At 36.2% G+C, this 18,340-nt stretch overlaps 1 protein-coding gene across 3 annotated transcripts in view; it reads right to left on the reverse strand.

Moving 5' to 3' along the window:
- APC (APC regulator of Wnt signaling pathway) overlaps positions 1 to 18,340 on the reverse strand; it is a 93,724-nt gene that overhangs the window by 17,047 nt on the left and 58,337 nt on the right. For 2 of the 3 annotated variants that reach the window (XM_088156104.1, XM_014892041.2), the window contains exons 7-12: positions 15,135 to 15,218; positions 8,514 to 8,618; positions 4,750 to 4,872; positions 1,922 to 2,300; positions 751 to 846; positions 36 to 175 (exon numbers count right to left, since the gene is read on the reverse strand). In XM_088156104.1, the coding sequence (XP_088012230.1) occupies positions 36 to 175; positions 751 to 846; positions 1,922 to 2,300; positions 4,750 to 4,872; positions 8,514 to 8,618; positions 15,135 to 15,218 (927 nt within the window). The remainder of the gene's footprint in view (positions 1 to 35; positions 176 to 750; positions 847 to 1,921; positions 2,301 to 4,749; positions 4,873 to 8,513; positions 8,619 to 15,134; positions 15,219 to 18,340) is intronic. The other variant, XM_014892042.2, reaches the window with a different exon arrangement.

The raw sequence follows: 18,340 nt of genomic DNA on the forward strand, positions 1-18,340 counted from the left end.
CTGAAATTACTGCAAGTTTTCAGCTCTTCTCTCACCTTGTTTGCCACATCTCCAAAAGTCAGGTTTGTCAGAGCCATGCCAGCATACCTCCTTAGAGTAACACTATAGTGATCATTTGTGAGTCCATACATTTCACAATCCACTTGCAGCAGTTCAGCAATGGCCTGTAAACCTCCTTTAAAAAGATTCAGGTAAGAAAAAGCATTATCTATACTTTAATATTGTAAATACGGGACATATATAGCAGAGAACAAATTGCATTTTTATGTACAGAACAAACCTCAAACGTCTGAAAACCACAATGCTCAGGAAGACATACGAATTGCTAAAATTGCATGCATGGAATTTACTGAGCATGGACTAAAAAAATTCAGGCTGTAAAACAAGAATAAATGCAGGATGAAAAAAACCCACTAAAACACCAACCAAAAAAACCATCCATTCTGGGAAGTAAAATTTTTTCTACTTTCATTTTAAGTCCAATACTTGTAAAATTGCAAGTATTTCCACAATAATACTACTCTTCCAAAATTCACAATTCATGCCAGAAAAAACAATAACTGACATAATAATTTATCCACTAGGAAATGGTGTGGTTAATTTCAACTGCTTTCAGCACGTAGGGGGCAACAACAGACACAAATTAATTGTTATTAATAGCTTAAACTGTTAGTAAAAGAAAGCCATATATGGGGTGACATGCACAAGGAGTGCCATGGTTTCTAGCAAGCTGCTCAAATCTGATCTTACCAAGCTCATTCATTGCATGTCTGTGTTCTTCATCAAATGAAAGTTTCATCAAAACACACACTGCAGGACAAATCTGATGATCCACTGGAGCAGGCACTGATCCAGAAACAGGTAACAATTAGTACCTCCCAGGTGATTTTTGTCTAGATCATAAGTTTTCAAGAGCAGATGTAATCTTAAAAATAAATCAGCTGCAGTTTTGGTCAGGTTTGTATCTTCCCAGTAATCCATGAACACACAATTAGTTATACTAAAGAAAGTGTGTACTGTAAATATATTTGATGCTTGAAAACATATTATGGAGAATCCTGAATGTGTGTGCCGAGTTAGAAACACAACTTGCACTGCAAAAATATTACCTTATTACTCTCAGAGATTAATAATCTTTGTGAAACAAATCAATATGGTCTAATATTCTGGTGACATTAAATAATATTGTTTCTTTGGGTGCTATATCCCTATGAATGGTTAATTAAACACTTTGCTTGATAACCTAGAAGTTTTTAAGTTCATATTTTTGTGAGCTAGATTCTGGATAATGCAGAAAAGGTACTGATACAGCTTGTGCAGAGCCCACTCCTGCTGAACTGCACCAGGCAGAAAGCAGCCCTGATTTCAGTCACACACCTGCCACAGACACCTACAGGCTGCACTTACGGGATGCCCTCAATTCAGAGAAGCAACTAAGCTAACTCTAAGGTTAAATCTATTTTTCTACTGTTCCCTGACAAAAATCCTATTAATTTACATTTCTCAAATACAACATTGTAAAGAGCAGTTCATTTTGACAGATCGAGATTATTTAATTTGTGCTCTCTGCCCGTCTCCCAAATGGAATTTCGGATTGTTTATCCATAAAAATGTAAAACAGAATGAGTACATATTCAGTATTACTTTACAAATTACAAATATAAACTACTAGATTTTCTATCTGGAAAGCACACCAAAGTCTAAGATTTAAATAAAAAGCCTGTAAGTAGGGCATCATATCTATGACATGTACTATTTCCTAACAGTAGCTGAATTTAAAGAAGAAACCATGCACACACACATCTGTATATAAGAAAACTTGCATACATTCAACAAGAAGTCAGATTAACATTGAACATTCTCTAAATTCACTCTTTTCAATATATCCTTGAAACGTTTTTATATAGCTTGCAGAACCTACTTGGGTTTTTGTCTTGGTCCATGCCTTGTTCATGTGCCTCCTGCCATTCCCAACACGTTTCACAGTAAGCACGGATTTGCTCCAAGAGATGGAGCACACGGATTTCCCGTCTGCCTCGCTTATCATCGGGCTGGGAGTGAATGATGTTGTGCAGCGCTGCGCTGGCTCTGGCACGGGCCTCTTTACTACCACGGGAGTTTCCTAACAACACAGAGTCCTTATCGTTGCCATGTAAAAGCTGGATGAGGAGAGGAAGACATCCAGACTGACGCATGGCTATGCAGCTGTCCTGGGAGCTAGACATTGCTAGCAATGTTCTTGACATGTCATCTTTATCATGAGTACCAAGCATTGATAACAATGAATACACCATTTCCACCTGCAGGTCAAATGATTTTAAAAATACAGTTACGTTTTAAAAACACACATCAAACTGAAACGAAATTTGAATGGTACATATGAGCAAAACCCCCCCTTACTTCATGATGAAAAAAACCTGTGCTACTTAAAAACAATTAAACACTGTTACTACTTCAGCATTCATAACCTTAATAAATTCCACTTAGTGGTTAAATGGCTGGAAGTGGGGAGTAGCTATGTGTAACTGTATTAATCTACAAAAACAACATCAAAGACTTCCAGATTTTCACCATACAAAAAGATTAAACAAATGTAAAATGAAAATGTTTCATTCTGAGAAACCAAAATACCTTCAAAATTAAATCTGTCTTTAAAAAACTATGTTCTGAATTAATTACACTTTATTTATAGTCTACATCATGCTGAAAAAAACCTGACATCCATGTATTTTAATGCTTTCCTTTAAAATATCTCAAATTAACTAATAATTCTTTGTTTTCTGACGACTGACTTTTATATAGATTATTTAGAGCAAATGCAAAACTAAAGAGTTAAAACTTCTTCAAGTTTACAAGGATAAAACAGTAAAGCAAACATGCTTATTTAGTATGTATAAAATACTGAGCGTTTGTCAAATTAACTCATGCCATGAAAGCCGAGCATTACCCATTCAACTTGGTGTAACACCATTTTAAAAATTAAAAATAGTGATTTTTGAGTGATTCCCTTGGCTTTTGTGTAACATTGTGGTCAAGGCACTATTTGCTTTGTACTCCCACTCTTCTGTAACAGCTTTCAATCAGGAAATGCATTTGATTCTTCAAGTCAACTTTTAGCATAGTAACAGGATGTAGAGGATGATCTTAGATACTATCTAAAAACTCCAAACTCCTAAAGCTAAGATAAACAGGAACATTCAAAGTCAAAGCACAACATAAAGAAACTATCAAAGGGAATTATAAAGTAGCAGTGTGTGTGTTTCTCTAGAATAGAGTAATTAAGGAAGAAATGAGACTTTGGACAATTACACAAATTTTTGTACTGATAATTAGATATTTGCACTGGTTACCCTCTCAATGAATGATTTTATTTGGTGTCTTCAGTGACAATTCCAACGTGCTTGAACATTAATACACATACAGAGTTTTTTAAAAAACGAACAGCAGCAGGCAGACTAAACAGCGAGTCTGGTAACACAGACTTCTCTAAACACTACAGGACTGCTGAGGCAATACAAATCTTAGAGTCTGTATGGTCACATGGCAAAACCCATTGAAATAGGAGCCTCTTCTATGACAGTCCAGCATCTCAGTTTGGAGATCCTGTCTTCCTGACCTGGGAAACCCCAAATATAGCATTTAAACAAACCCTCTGATTCTTAAAGAGAATGAATTTAATTTGCTTTATGTGTATGTATCTCTTTGCAGATGTTTCAACTGGAAGCTATAATCCAGCGTTACTTGAATTTGGAAGGTTAAGTTTTTGCCCAGAGAATAAAGTTGAAGAAGCCACCAAATCAGACCTCCAAGTTGCAGCTCATGGAAAACAAACCAAAAAATATCTTTCTCTTGTGTTTCTCTTGTTTACGCACACTGCCCACAGACTCATCTCTTTTTGCACCTGTAAATGCATTCTTCCATTTAGAATCTCTTCCATTTTCCCTTTTTGGGCATTAATATTAATAATTTCCTACCCCAGAGCACACTCAGTTCAACCTGTGTCTTTGCCTGTATCCTTCCACACCACTCCTGTTCCTGCCTTCAGGGTGTTCCCACTATTTGTAATATTGTGGAGTTCTACAGTTTGCAGTGGAAACTGTGGACAGCTGATGTCACCTCCATTTAGGATGTGCATACAGCATGGGACTGAAATGACAACACTGTTTTAAGGCCCAAAATCATTAACACTATGCAAAATTAATAGGTCCAGCTTCCCAGAGGACTGTGCTCAGCACAACATCCACAGTATCCATATTGCTGCTGATTCCAGAGGCAGTATGAGATCCAGTGGCTCATGAATTTGACCTTTTCTTCCCTCTTTTCATACTGCATATGTATTTTTGAGTGCAGCCTTGTATTTGCAGATGCTGTGAAGGGCTTACAGAAATTTTTTTGGTCTAATTTCTTGGCAACTATGTCTGTTTTGTGGATATGGATTCTGTGAAAGTATTTGAAGAAGCTCTCCTAAAAAGGTTAATTTTCATCACTGATTATAAAACAACATCACAAGGTTTTTAGATATTCCAGTAATTTCTAGGAATTCATTGTTCCTTACTGTAGCAACTCATAACTCATCATCAACAAGTTAAAAAAAATAGTTCTGTGCATATATTTTCAAAGTTGAAAAAATATACTAAAATTCAAACTTAATAAAAATTACTATGTGTGGACAAGACTGTTCAGATAATATTAGTACTATTGGCAGAAACAATGAGGTTATTGTATTAGTAAAAATGTAGCATTAGCGACCTGTGGTTTGTAATCTTCGGTTACCTTGGTACCCAGATGACTTGTCAGTCTGCGAGGAACAGAATAGTTACTACTAGAGCTCATAACACTGGCTGTCTCGTGGTCCACTCGAGCAGCAGAACCCTATAGATTTAAACAACAACTCATATAAAACAGTGTCTGAGGGAAAGAACAACATTGGCTAATTCGGTTTCAGCACTGGATGATGCAGTTGTGCCAACAGGAATGAACTGCCAAACTGCTCTGTTGGGTCTTCTCTGCCCTGACACAACTTAGAAGTCACTGTTAAGCCTGGTTTTATTAACCCCTTTTCCTGAGATTCAGTCTCAATAGGACTGTATTTTCAACTGAATGGATTTATAATTACTATTTTCACCAAGAAGTGGAATTTGGAACAAAATGAATAATAAAATACAGCTTCCATTTTTATGTCAGATTTTGTAGTGCACTGGAATAGGTATCCAAGAACCCACTAGCAACAAGAGACTGATCTGAACAATGAACAACTCTGCTTGAATTTGTCAATTTCAAAAGCAAACTATAAATGGCTGTGTACGTTTTTAGTGAAAACTATAAAATAATGCTGACACTACTTGATGTAATTTCCCTACAATGTAGGTATGCTCCTACCTGTATTAGCAAGATTCAATTATTAGCATCTTTGTCCTCTTAATTAATTTAATGTATTTATATTTTTCCTTTTTCTGCCACTTTTTAGCCACTATTATTCTTTACTTTTTTGTTTGCTGTTGTTTTCTGCCTATCTGAAGTTTTCCTTACTGTCACTCCCTTCCCATTTGATTTTGGAAATTAAAATATATATTTATTTAGAGAACACTTTTAGTACCAATAATTATTTTCCTGCAGTAGTCAACAGTTTTTCTTTGATCCTCTAAAAAAAAGCTAAAATCTCTTAATGGAATTATTAGCCTAATCTGCAGAACATTTTCAAACTATATGGATCAATGAATATTTTTTTTTCAGTAAAAATAGGTAACACACTGAAAAAACTCCATGGAAGACACTTTGAAATAATGCCTTTTTCTTCTATATGCTCATAGAGAAAATTTGCAGTTCATACAGGTCAACATCTTAAACGTGACACTGAAAAAGACTAAGTACAAGGAGTACCTTAATGTAAGTGTTTGTATAGACAGAAAAGAATCTAGTCATACTAGATTCTAGTAGATTCTAGATTTCTAGTCATATTTAAACACATTAACATTATTATACTCATTTCACTCTCGCATTTGAATTCAGAGAATGTGATACATGTTTCAGAAGAAATATTTTATGCTACAAGAGTGTAACTGGAAATATTTATATTAGCATTTATTCCATCTGTATTTCCTGTCCATTAATTTCAATTTGTATTTCCTATGTAAACAAACCCTTATCTTCTCTGTTGACTACAGGGAAAATATCAAAATCTAAAAGTTTAGGAAAATAATCATACTACATTTTATCATTATTCACTTAAATAAAGTACAGTGCTAGGAATACGGGAATGAATTCTCAGATTTTTACACCATGCAATCCCTTCATATTTCCTCAAATTACATTCAGAGGATTACAGGTTCAATATAATGTACGTACCAAAATTACCCATTATTAAGCTCAGTGTGATTGTTTCATCCAAGAAGGTAAAAATTACCTAAGTCTGAGGCACTATCTATTAAAATTCACCATGGTGTAGATGGAAGTAGCAAAATTTCCCTATCTTTTCCCCCAGACTGTATCAACCTCAGTTCAGGTAACCAATTTCTTCAGAGCCATCACGTGGCTCTGCTACCTGGGGGACACCAGGATACTCAGCTGAGGTGTGACTACATTTCTCACTGGCTTGTAAAAACTAATGCCAAGGAACTAATGCCAGGTGAGCAGCCATTCATCCAAGAAAATGGGAAATGACAAGGAAATGTTACACGGACTTTTCCTGCGTAGGACCTCCTCCTTCAAAATCTTTTCCTGTCTACTTCATCTTGTTTCTGCTTTTTATACTTCACTGTATTTCACTCATTGTTTTGCCCTGCTATGTACCATGCCAGTTGAGTAATTTTCCATGTTTTGTGACGTATTTCCTTAACAAGGTGGACAATCTCAACAAAATCCTTTATAGAACTCACAAAATGAAGCCATAAACAAAATTTTACTTCAGCGGGAGAACAGTGAGTGCAATGGAAAAGAAAAGACAGCTGAAAGATGGTGCTGAAAAGGACACACTTGAATAGTGAAAAATCCTGGATCCAATTAACACTGACTACAAAACCAAACAGAACCAAATAATTTGGTGAAAACTTTTTGTCTTCACTCCACTGAACGGTGATTGCTCTAAGTATACTGAGCTGGTTTATCAGAAATAAATGTTATGCCCAATCCATTAAACCTTCTCTGTCTGGACTTGCACTGAAAGCAAATAATCCCCAGATGGCTGTTTTAACACAGATACAGTGCCCTGGCTCTATTCCCCACCAGGAGGAAGGAATATCCATGTTTTATGCATTTATACAATGCAAAGGTCAAAATTGCACAAATCGTCAATGTTAAGGCCCCAACTGAATTATGAATGGATCTTCCATTTGCTAAGACATGACAATCCCTTCTTACTTCCTTCCTTCTCTGTAAAATACATTGTCCAGGAAGAACTCCTAATTCATTCTCTGAAGACAGGTAATAGAGCAAAAACGCATCAATTATTTAAATACATTATGCTTTCAGACCCGAAGCAGCAGTGAACTATTTTCTTCCCAAACAATAAAGCTGTCATAAGAATTAAGAGTCACAACCTCAATAAGATATGGATGACAGAATTTAATTCCAAATGGTGATCAAATTTATTTCAAAAGCAAAATTATGGGCTGTGCTTAATGTTTAATCAAGTGAAATATTCCAGCCAAACCACAATTCTTTCTGATAAATCTTCTACAAGACACTTTTGGAAATATTTAAATAATTCTACTTCCCTGGAGTAACAAAAATATCCTGTATATGAATTCAGCTATTAAATCTGTACTGTGAAGTTTTAAAAACCCAATTACTAGCAGGAATGTCTACACTACAGTTGGAAATCATGAAGAAAATAATCATGGTAAATAAATAAAAGTATTTTTAGCCAAAGAGAGAAGTAATAAATATTGATAAATATTGGTTTTAAAAGACAAGTAAAGAATTTAATGTATACCTCTAAATATTCCACTAATGTATTTCAGTAATAAAAGGAGGAACAGCAATGAAAAATTATTTAGAAGCATTTCAATAACCCTTCAGCCAACTTTTAGGAGATTACCTCATTGATACTTTCTTTCAAAGCTTTAGATAATACATTATTAAAGAAGCATTAATGATAAACCTGTCATTTACTTCTTTTCTTTTTTCTAAGAATCACCAATATCCTAGCGATAATTTCTGAAATGCAAATTTGAGCAATTTTCCATAATTTATTAACAGTTCTTATATTACAATTCACCCAAAATGAAACGCATTTTATGTAGTCTTTCTTGCTATCTCTTTCACACCATTAGGCTCATTAATCATTTAAACAAAAGAAAAATGTTCCCTGCATTAGTGAATATTTATACTTCCCTTTATTAAAACACTTTCTTCCAGTAAATACAAGAAATTTCCCAGATATAGATGGAAAGAAGAAAAACATACATTTTTCTGAACAAGTAGGCATGCAAACACAGTAAGTTAAATACCAAAATGTAACCATCATATGTCTCAAATATTTAATTATAATAAAACAAACAAAATACTCCATTTACCTGACCAGTACTGCTGGTTGCCACGCTGATTTCTGCTGCTCCTTGACCTTCGTTCTGCCTCTCTGTATCATGGGAACCTGCCTCATGCTTGCTTTGAGGTGCTCTCTGTTAATACAAGAGTTTATGAAATTACAAACAGAAATGAGGTACAATTTACCATTGAAAGCTTTATCGGGTGTGAGTGCATCAATATTGTGTCCTCAGAAAGCCACTGAGCAGCACTTTGCATTTCATAACCCCAAGCCTCAAAAATTAACAGCAGAGACCAAGCGCCTTCAAACAACTGTCAGATGAAAGAGAAGCATTTCCTCGGAGGATTACAGCCCTGCAAGACAAAGGATCCACGGCGACACACAGCAGCACCATTTTCCACCAGCTGTGCTCACATCCCTATCAGAAATGGAACAGAATTGGAGCAAACAACTGTCTGCTCTGCTCGGCCACGTGATCCCTGCTTTTACATGGCCAGCACTGTTCAATTAAGCTTCACGTTCAAAGATGAATGATTTCTGCTTGAACAGAAGGGTATTTGTACTGTAAGAATCCTTCTAAATGTCAAGAACAAACAGTTCAGGAATTACCACTTTGACAGAAAAGAAATTTATATAGCCTGATACTGATCCATTTAAAATTTGTCAAAATAAATTTAACTGATGTGGCAAGGTGGTACAGAAAGGTTTCAGTTCCTTTAGGAAAACAGATTTTTATACATGTACATAAATATTAAATTGGTCTCTCTGCCATTGATAGGCATTTAAATGAGCAGTATGAAATATATGAACTATCAAACATAATCTTTTAATGTGTTTAAAACATATCTGATTTTCAGAAAAACATTAATAATCTCTGGAAATGGCTGAAGTCTGGGACTTGAAAATAAGATCATTTTCTAAGTATCGTTTTTGTTGCCAAGGTTCATGTCACAGACTGAGAGGCTACAACCTTACAGACAATACAATCTTATTTAATTTGTTTAGCCACATATGGTATATGTCACACAGTTTCTGTGTGGGTCTACAATGCTGTGCTGCAGAGCCTAGGATGGCACAGTCTGCCTAATCTTGCTTTATGGGTATTTATCTCTGACTTTTAGCAACAGCTCTCTTTAATGTACACCCTGAAATATCTTTGGATACTCTCAGTGATTAAATTCATACAGTATCACTGGCATAAGTAACTCTGTATTGTTAATCTAAGACACAAGAGTCTCACTTAACATTGAGCAGTTTCAGAAACCAGTAATCTGCATGTGAAGCAATAATTTAGGGATAAACTTAAAATGTAAATGTAATTTAAGTAAAGGAATAAGGTATGTCAAAAATGCAGGATATTACACAAACTAGAAAATTGGAAACAACTATAGGTAACAAATTCTTTGGCATTATATCTTCACTTACAGAAAAAGAGATAGCCACAAAGCAAATCTCCAAGTATTTTAGGACACACAATGTTGCTACTTTTTAAAATCTGATCTCTAATTTTTCACGCTCTCTGTCATTGTGTATGAAATGAAGCTGCTATTGATGCTCACACAGTAACTGAAGAAACTTTGGTACCCAGTAGAAGGGTGGAGCACCCAGTCAAGATCAGGCCTTGCCGTACATGAGGTGAATTCAGTATAATGCTGAATTCCTGTCTCATAACACATTCAATCTTGAATGAAGTGTCATTATGAATTTGACACAAATCTACATCTACGTATCGAGTATAAATCAAGACAGAATTTTCCAGTCACTAAACTTTTTGAATCCCACTAAGAAAGCAGTACTGAACACGCCTAGAGGTGAAAATCCGAATGGTTCATTAGCAAGGCTCTGACCCAGTGGGTCACCTGAGGGGGAATAATACTCCTCTTCCAAGAACATTCCAGGGGTTGGGGCAGGGTGGTGAAAATGGGGTGTATCTATTAAATAGTTCTGCTGCATCCAAAGCACAGATACAGAGATATTTCCTTCCCTGACAAGAAAATTTTCTGCTCTCCTTTAACACTCTCTGCTCCTATGAATATACATTTGTTGGCTACATGCTATTTATGAATGAGATGCCTTCCCATTCCCCCATAGCACTCTCAAGAATATGCCAATACACAAAAATAGTCAACATCCAAATTAGTTTTCAAGGCAGTTTTTAACAGTTACTAGCAGGCAGGGATTATCTAATTTGAAATGCAGAACTGCTTGCAGTGTGCAAACCCATTACTGTCACATGAGTTGTTGGCTGGACTTGAACATCAAATCTGCAAGTTCTCAGTGAAGACTCCCTACCACTTCAGCCACTGAAGTCATTTGAAGTGAGCTGTCTTCTTCATGCAGACTGGCATAAAGGAGTTAATAACAACACAAGCAGTAGAAAGTAGGTTATTAGTTGAATACTGAGTATTTATATAAATATGTATTGTATATATACATGATTAAACATATTTATTTATTATATGTGAAAATAGCATGTATCCATGGATAATGTAAATATATTTTTTATACAGTATTACTGTAAATAAATTAATATTCATCTGACAGACTGCAGATTAATGGTTAGAAAGGCAATATAACCATTAGAAAGCATGTTTCCTCTTCATGGTGCCTTTCAACACTGAACACAGGACCTGTGCAAGAAAATACAGAAGCTACCCACCCCATCAGCAAAGAACGAGAGCATGTGAACACCAGTAGGCTCTGTAAGCCCTGTGTGAGGCACAGAGAATGGCACTCAGGTCCCCTGGGTTAAACTGCACCACCTTCTTTTTGAGGCATGACTTTTGAGGAAGCCTAAGCTGGGTTTGTAACCTCTGTCATTGCTGAATTTTGGCACCAGACCATGAAAGTCAGTTTTGACAGAGTTCGCTTGTTTGCTCTTGCAGCAAAATTGTGGGACACTGCATGTGCCGATTACAGGGACATGGAGCTGCTCCTTCCATCATATTTGCCGCAATTCTCTAAGTGCTTCTGAAGAACTATCATTATCCTTTATCAATTTCAATGTATTTATTAGTGGAAAATAATAAACTCTAGCTAGCATAGTAGACCTTGACTATTTCTGCTAAGAAAACCAATTACAAATAAATTTACCTAATACTTTATCAACCTGAGTTGCCAAAGCAGACATATTCGTGAGGAATTGCCATTACTCCATATTAAACGCAATATACATACATGTGTAAGTAAAACATATATAAGAAAATGGAAAATGCAACAAACGAAACTAAGAAACTAAATAATTTTTCTGCAGTTCGATTTGAAGACAAACGAAAATTTTGTGAGTCAAATCCTTGAGAATGCTCCTGTCCATCACAGTTTAAAACCTGCTGAGCATAATCTCAGGAAGAAAAAACCTTTACATTTTATCTGCAGTGACACTGTCTAATGGAAGTACTTCACATATTTCAAGTTGCAGATACTATGAAACAATTGCCTGTACCACTACTGCCAAACATTTCCAGTTTTCTTTTAAATAATTTCATATTGTACCCAACAGCCAAAAATTCATCTTGGACAGGTCTAACCCCACGGTGGATGAAGATACCACCACTTGCAGGTATATTACTTCAATTTTTTCTAGAATCATTCACGAGACCTAGCAATTTGCCAAACCTTAAAAATGTGATAAAATGTGAGAATTTTCTCTGCTCATTAATTTCCAAAAGCTGCTTTTATGTTGCAGCATTTTATTTGGTCTTACTCTTCAAGATATATTGCACTTGGATTCCACAGGGACTGGCATCACCACAGGGCCTACAGTATCAGCAGACAAGCTGTGATATTTATTATTATTGTTAGCAAATCTTTATGACGTAAGGAGCACATTTGATTTGGTTATTGGCACCAAAAACCAGGAAATAACCTCTCAAACCAATTTTCCAGGTTAGAAAGCCAACATTTATTTACCAGCTGAATGCAAGGAGAATTCTCCTCGAAGCATGCTCAGTAACAGACTAACAGACCAGGCTGTATTTCTGAAACAAATACATATTCATCACATTTTCTGAATACATGCATATATGCTAATTATTTCCATGGACTTATCTGGATATGGTTTGGGTCTTCTGATGAATCTTTTCTCCTTCAGACTATCTCATATATGTGATCAGGCCCTAATGTACTTGTTTTATCACTCTTTGCTGTCACACACAATCCTTGTTCTCCAAACTAAGATATCAGCTAGTACATATTAATCACTGACGTAAGTAAATAAGGAAGCATTAGTTGGAACACAACTTATTAGTCATAGATGCAAGGAGTAAACACAAGGCTGCACTAATCTCTGGCATTTTTACTCAGCACTGCATGGTACAAAACTAAGCATTAACCACAAATATAGGGATCAAACACAATTGTGCTATGGTTAAAAGAATTTTCCAGCATTTCCTCACTACTTCATAGACTTCTTAAAGAACTATACTTGTTCAGTAACAGCATCAGGCACAGGATAAATATATGAAAAATGTCTCACGTTTGTATTTTTCAGCTATATGGACTTTGCAGACAATTTCAGAATTAGATCCAGCTGTTCTCTGTAGGAGATGGTCATCACTTGGAAATGATTAAAACACACTATTAAGTATTAGGGTGTGCGTAGTGACTGCCTCCTTTACCACCATCAGCACCTAGTAACTCTGTCCTAAACATCTAACTACGCAACCAGATATGCAAACATTTTCCAGATAAGACACATTATATGAAAATGTCAATATATCACACCTTCAGTGTCAAGTAATTTGGTAGACGGAGTGAAAAACTAAGACAAAACCTTTTTCTGAAGTCGCATCTCAATGCTGTTTGAGTCCTTGAGTTCAAATAAGTTCAAAATACTGTTCTGTTTTCGTACCAGAGTAAAAGATAAACACTCTGGGGATGGGACCTATCTGACTATATGGGGCAAAAGCACCTGTTGAGAGGCTGGTCAATCAGGCAGGAAGAGCTTTACACCAGAAATGACAGGGGACAGAGAGTAGGGCTGGTAAGGCAGAAGCCCTGGCTAATGGGAACACAAGGGCAATACACACAGCTGAGATAAGAGGAACGTCCCTGGGCACATGCACGTAAGGAAAAACAAGGTGCAGCAGAGCTGCTTTGCTGGGAAAGCTCCCGAGCCTGTGCTGGGGAATGGGCACATCCCTGCACTGCTGCTCGGGGAGCAAGCAGGAGGTGAGGGCACAGAGATGTGGACTGAAAACTGCTGGAACAGCTGGGAATGAGGGCATTGCAATCAGTACAGGTACAGGTGGAGGCAAGCCAGAGTTAATACTGAGATCAATACTGTCCAACATCTGCACGCTGGGACACAGTGCACACTCCCCAACTTGGAGAAGCTGATACAGCACAGTGTTCAGATGCCTTCCAGAGGGTCCTGGACAGGTGGGAGGAATGGGCTGAGGGACAGCTCAAGATGTTCAAGAAAGAGAGTGCAAAGTCCTGCACATGTGAGGGAGCAGCCCCAGGCACCAGTACAGACTGGAGCTGTCCAGCTGGGAAGCACCTGGAGGTCCCAGTGGGCCATCCTCTCAAAGGCCTTGTGGCAAAAAGTCCAGCAGTGTCCTGTGCTGCAGTGAGGGGCACAGTGCCAGCAGGGCCAGGGAGGTGGCCCTTACTCTCCACCCAGAGTTCAAAGTCCTGTTCAGGCCTGCCCAGCACAATAAAGCTGGATTTACGATGGATTCACTGAAACAAGTCCTGCGCATGCTATAGCAGCCCTTAAGGGTCCTGAGCATCTCTCACAGAGAGGCTGAGAGAACTGAGACTGTTCAGCTGGGGAAACAAGAAGGCTCAGGGAGATCTTGTCAATATCTATCAACACCTGGACTGACTCATGTCAATAGAACAGGCAACTTTAACTCCACAAACTACAGTCTGCATCACTTGTAAGAACTAATCTCCCCCCAAATCCTGGAACTATGAAACCAGTATTTTACAAAATGGAAAAATATACATACTTTAGTGATCCAAATGATGCTCTCAACTTTTTCTGTAGTTATTTTGGGTGAAGAAAAGTCATAAAATACTCATATCAAACAAACAATTTAATTTACCAGTACAAGAAATGGAGTTGACATTCTAAGTGAATTTCCACAAGAGCAATTTTCGCTAATGGCAATTACTGCTATGAACTTTGTAACTTACAGGAAACATCCTGCATTTCTTAATATAGAACCCTGTACTTAAAACACTAAAAATATACCAGGCTTCTATAATGAAGTCTGACAGAAGCTCTATTCATCCTTTTTTTACATCTTATCACTTTCAAAAGACAAGCAAACCATGAAGGTGCTGATCAGAGATTCATAATTAAGAAGGCATGTACAACTGATTGTTTTAATTATTTCTAAAACCAGGACTCAGCTTTTATAAACACATTGCACATTGACATTTTTACTGAAATTTCAAGCTAACCTTTTAACTTAATATATGATTATTGATTGAACCTCCACAGTCCACTATGAGGACTAATGCAAGTATTTCATCCTCAGTTCATCAGAAACACAGCAAGTAACAGTCTAAGAATAATGATTAATTGTGACATCAACAGCTGATAGGAATAATCCTGCCTACCACTTTATTCAAATATTTTTGGTTTTTTAGTGAAAATATACATACCACAACAAGAAAAGGCAAGTTATTGCTCACTAACCTCTGCTTCAGCTGCTTGTGATTGCAGAAGCTGTCGTATACGAAGAATGTCCTTCTCTATTTGTTGAATTCTGGCCACCCTTGCCTGAAATGAATGGATTTTCACGTTTGATTTTGTTCAAAAACTCCTTTCACTTACTGTACAGAGCGACAGCATGAAGAGTTCTTGACAAATATTGCTGACTACAAAACAAACCTACTTCAGTAGGCACATGCAGCAGGTACTACATGCAGTAATTAAATTGTTTATCATATTGAAAGGAATGATTGCAAGCATTCAAAACGTAAGTGAGCAGTTGGGGTTTTAATAACATTGAATACTCAACTGGATGCAATAGGTCATCACACAGCACATTTAAGTATTAAAAAATGCTCCCCTTAACTTGCACAACATTCCTGTTTCTGAAACTGACATTTTATGTAAGTATTTCACTTTCATCTCAAATATCAGAATTTTACTTGCCTTACAGAGATCTGATATTTTTATTTACAGAGTGTCTTTGAAGGTATGAGACCCTGACAGATTTCTATTATATTCAGTTGCTATATTAATTTAGGAATTTTGCTTATGCCCTCTGCTCCTACAAATCTCAAAGAATTTAACAGGCTAAGTATAAAAAAAAAGAAAATCTACATACTGCTTCTTTAGTATATCTGGGATTTTACAGACATCTCTTAATCAGTCCTTTACAGACATACTGGTGCTCATTTCCCACTGCAACCATTATGTGGTTAGAAAAGGGAATGTTAAGAGACTCCAAATGTAACAGGATACATACTCCACACAAGTTGTACAGTGAATTCAGGATGCATTATCAGTCTTTGAAACAGTAAGTGCACGAGCTTGATAATTTAATAAATTCACAGTATTTGACTTTAAATGTGGGCAGAAGACCAAACTGATTAAACACTATTTTTTTTTTGTGCCATGGAGAGATTAATAAAATGGACATATTGTTGAAAAACGTTCTGATGCCTTTACTTGATTAACATTTACAGTGCTGTTCTAGAAAAGCAATCTAATGGACACTGCAAAGATCAGCATTATTACCAACCTTATTTGACATGTTTATAATCTGAAAATGGAAATAAGATGAACTTTCAAAAGGTGCTAATGCCAAAAGATGCACATGCAATAGAAACACAATGCTATCACAAAAATTTAGACGTACAAAAGAAAATTAATGTAAAATGTACAAAATATGAATTACTGAAACACACATCAGAAGTAGCTGTGGGAAAAGCACCATAAGAATCAACATTTAGTAGAGTTGGAAAGCCACAACTTTAAACTATGAATTTTATTTGATTTTGTAAAGCAAATTATTGGAAAACATATAAAAGCTTCAGCACAGAGGTAAACGTAATTTATCCCACCCTTTGCTCCTGGTTCGAGAAATTTTTAAGTATTAGAAAATAATAAAATATTTCTGGGAATATCTATACATTGGTGACATGCTGCATGACTGACAAAATACGTCTCTAATTGTCCTTAAGAATTACTTGAATTTTATACAATTATAGAATAGTCTGGGTTAGAAGGGACCTTGGAAGGTCACGTATTCCAAGCTCCCTGCCAAGGGTAGGAACATCTTCAAGTTAATCAGGCTGCTGAAAGCCCTGTCTGACCTTGAACGTTTCCAGGGACAGGGCCCCTGCTGCCTCTTGGCCACCTCATCCAGAGCTTCACCACTCCCACTGCAGAACATGTCTATCTTGTACTAATCTGAACCAACTCTCCATTTAAAGCCATTACCTCTTCTCCTATCATTATTCCCTGCTAAAACGTTTCTTACAGGTCCCCTTTAAGCACTCAAAAGACACAGGTCTCCCCCAAATTTCCCATAAATTAAGTTTCTTTCTGTGTAACCAGCAATGTACCCAATAAACGGCATAAAAATATCTGAGTATCTTCATACATCCACCTAAACACAGAAGAAAATTTTATGCAGATGAAAACAATTAAATACTGCATGATTTGCCAAGTATTACTGACTGAGTCCTCCAAAGGGTCAGGAATTCTATCCGCCCTTTCCAATTTTAGTTCAGAGATTTAAACATCAGATCATTCTTCTAATTAATTTTTTGTATTACAGGGAAACTGAGGAGTTCCACTAAGCAGGAGCGTATTTTGTGCCAAACACTGCAGAAGCAGAAAAAAGGAATGCATTTCTTGCCACAAGGGGTAGAGCCTAATGACAAATGGGCAAAAGTCTGAGATACACAACGGAACAAGCAACAGCAATGTTTTTAACTTTAGAACCTACTTGAGAAATTGAGCACCTTTGATTTCTATTTCTTCATACTACATTCCCATTTATTGTTATATTTGCTGGTAACTTTTGTTAACATAAAATAGTTGTAACAAAGTAACTTTACATTTGAAGTTACATATTATTTGGCTTTCATTGCCCCAGTAAGGTGTCTAAAAAAACAAAAATAAAATTCCTCCACACTCACAGTGACAGAAAAACAATTACTACATAGAAAGTAAAAATAAGGATAACATTATGTTTTAAAAATGCTGTCTGCCGTTTTTGTTTGTTTTGATTTTTTTTCCAAAATAAATATATATATAATAGACAAATGTATTAATGGCTTGGTGTACATACAAGACCACTGTATAAATATAACAATGCTGAAATGTTTATCTGTGTCAAACTCCAGGATTTAAATTTTCTTGTATCTTTAGTGGTCTGCTGTTTTAGCAAACTTTTAGAAATCCTGGGATAAATTCTTTTAAGAATGGTTAATTTAATATAAGATTTTAAGGACTCTTAACCTCAAAAAATTAGATCCTTTTTGTTCTCACTTGAAGGAAAAATAAATTCTACGTGAATATCAATTCAGTCTTAGAATTGAAGTATTTTTAATATATCTTACAGAAATTAAGTTTGCTTCTACTTACTACCAAATATATCAGCTACAACCTTTGAACAGTAAAAAAAAAGTCTAAGAATGCTCTTTTCCTTTTTTACAGGTAAGCACTACTATGCAAATTTACCAGCTTCATAGAACAGTTACAAGTTTACATGTTAGTGTAAATCATTAAACTAGTTGAAAAAAGTTGCCAACAGGCTTCTTAACAATCTTTCTGAACAACTGCTGGACAAATGCTTGTGAACAATCATCACAAAAGACATCAACAGTGATTTGCTGTGATTTAAGCTGCTTCAGAAAGAAACAAAGTCAAATCATGCCAGACAA

This window comes from Sturnus vulgaris, chromosome Z (assembly GCF_052056855.1).
Source record: "Sturnus vulgaris isolate bStuVul1 chromosome Z, bStuVul1.hap1, whole genome shotgun sequence".
Lineage (NCBI taxonomy): Eukaryota > Metazoa > Chordata > Aves > Passeriformes > Sturnidae > Sturnus > Sturnus vulgaris.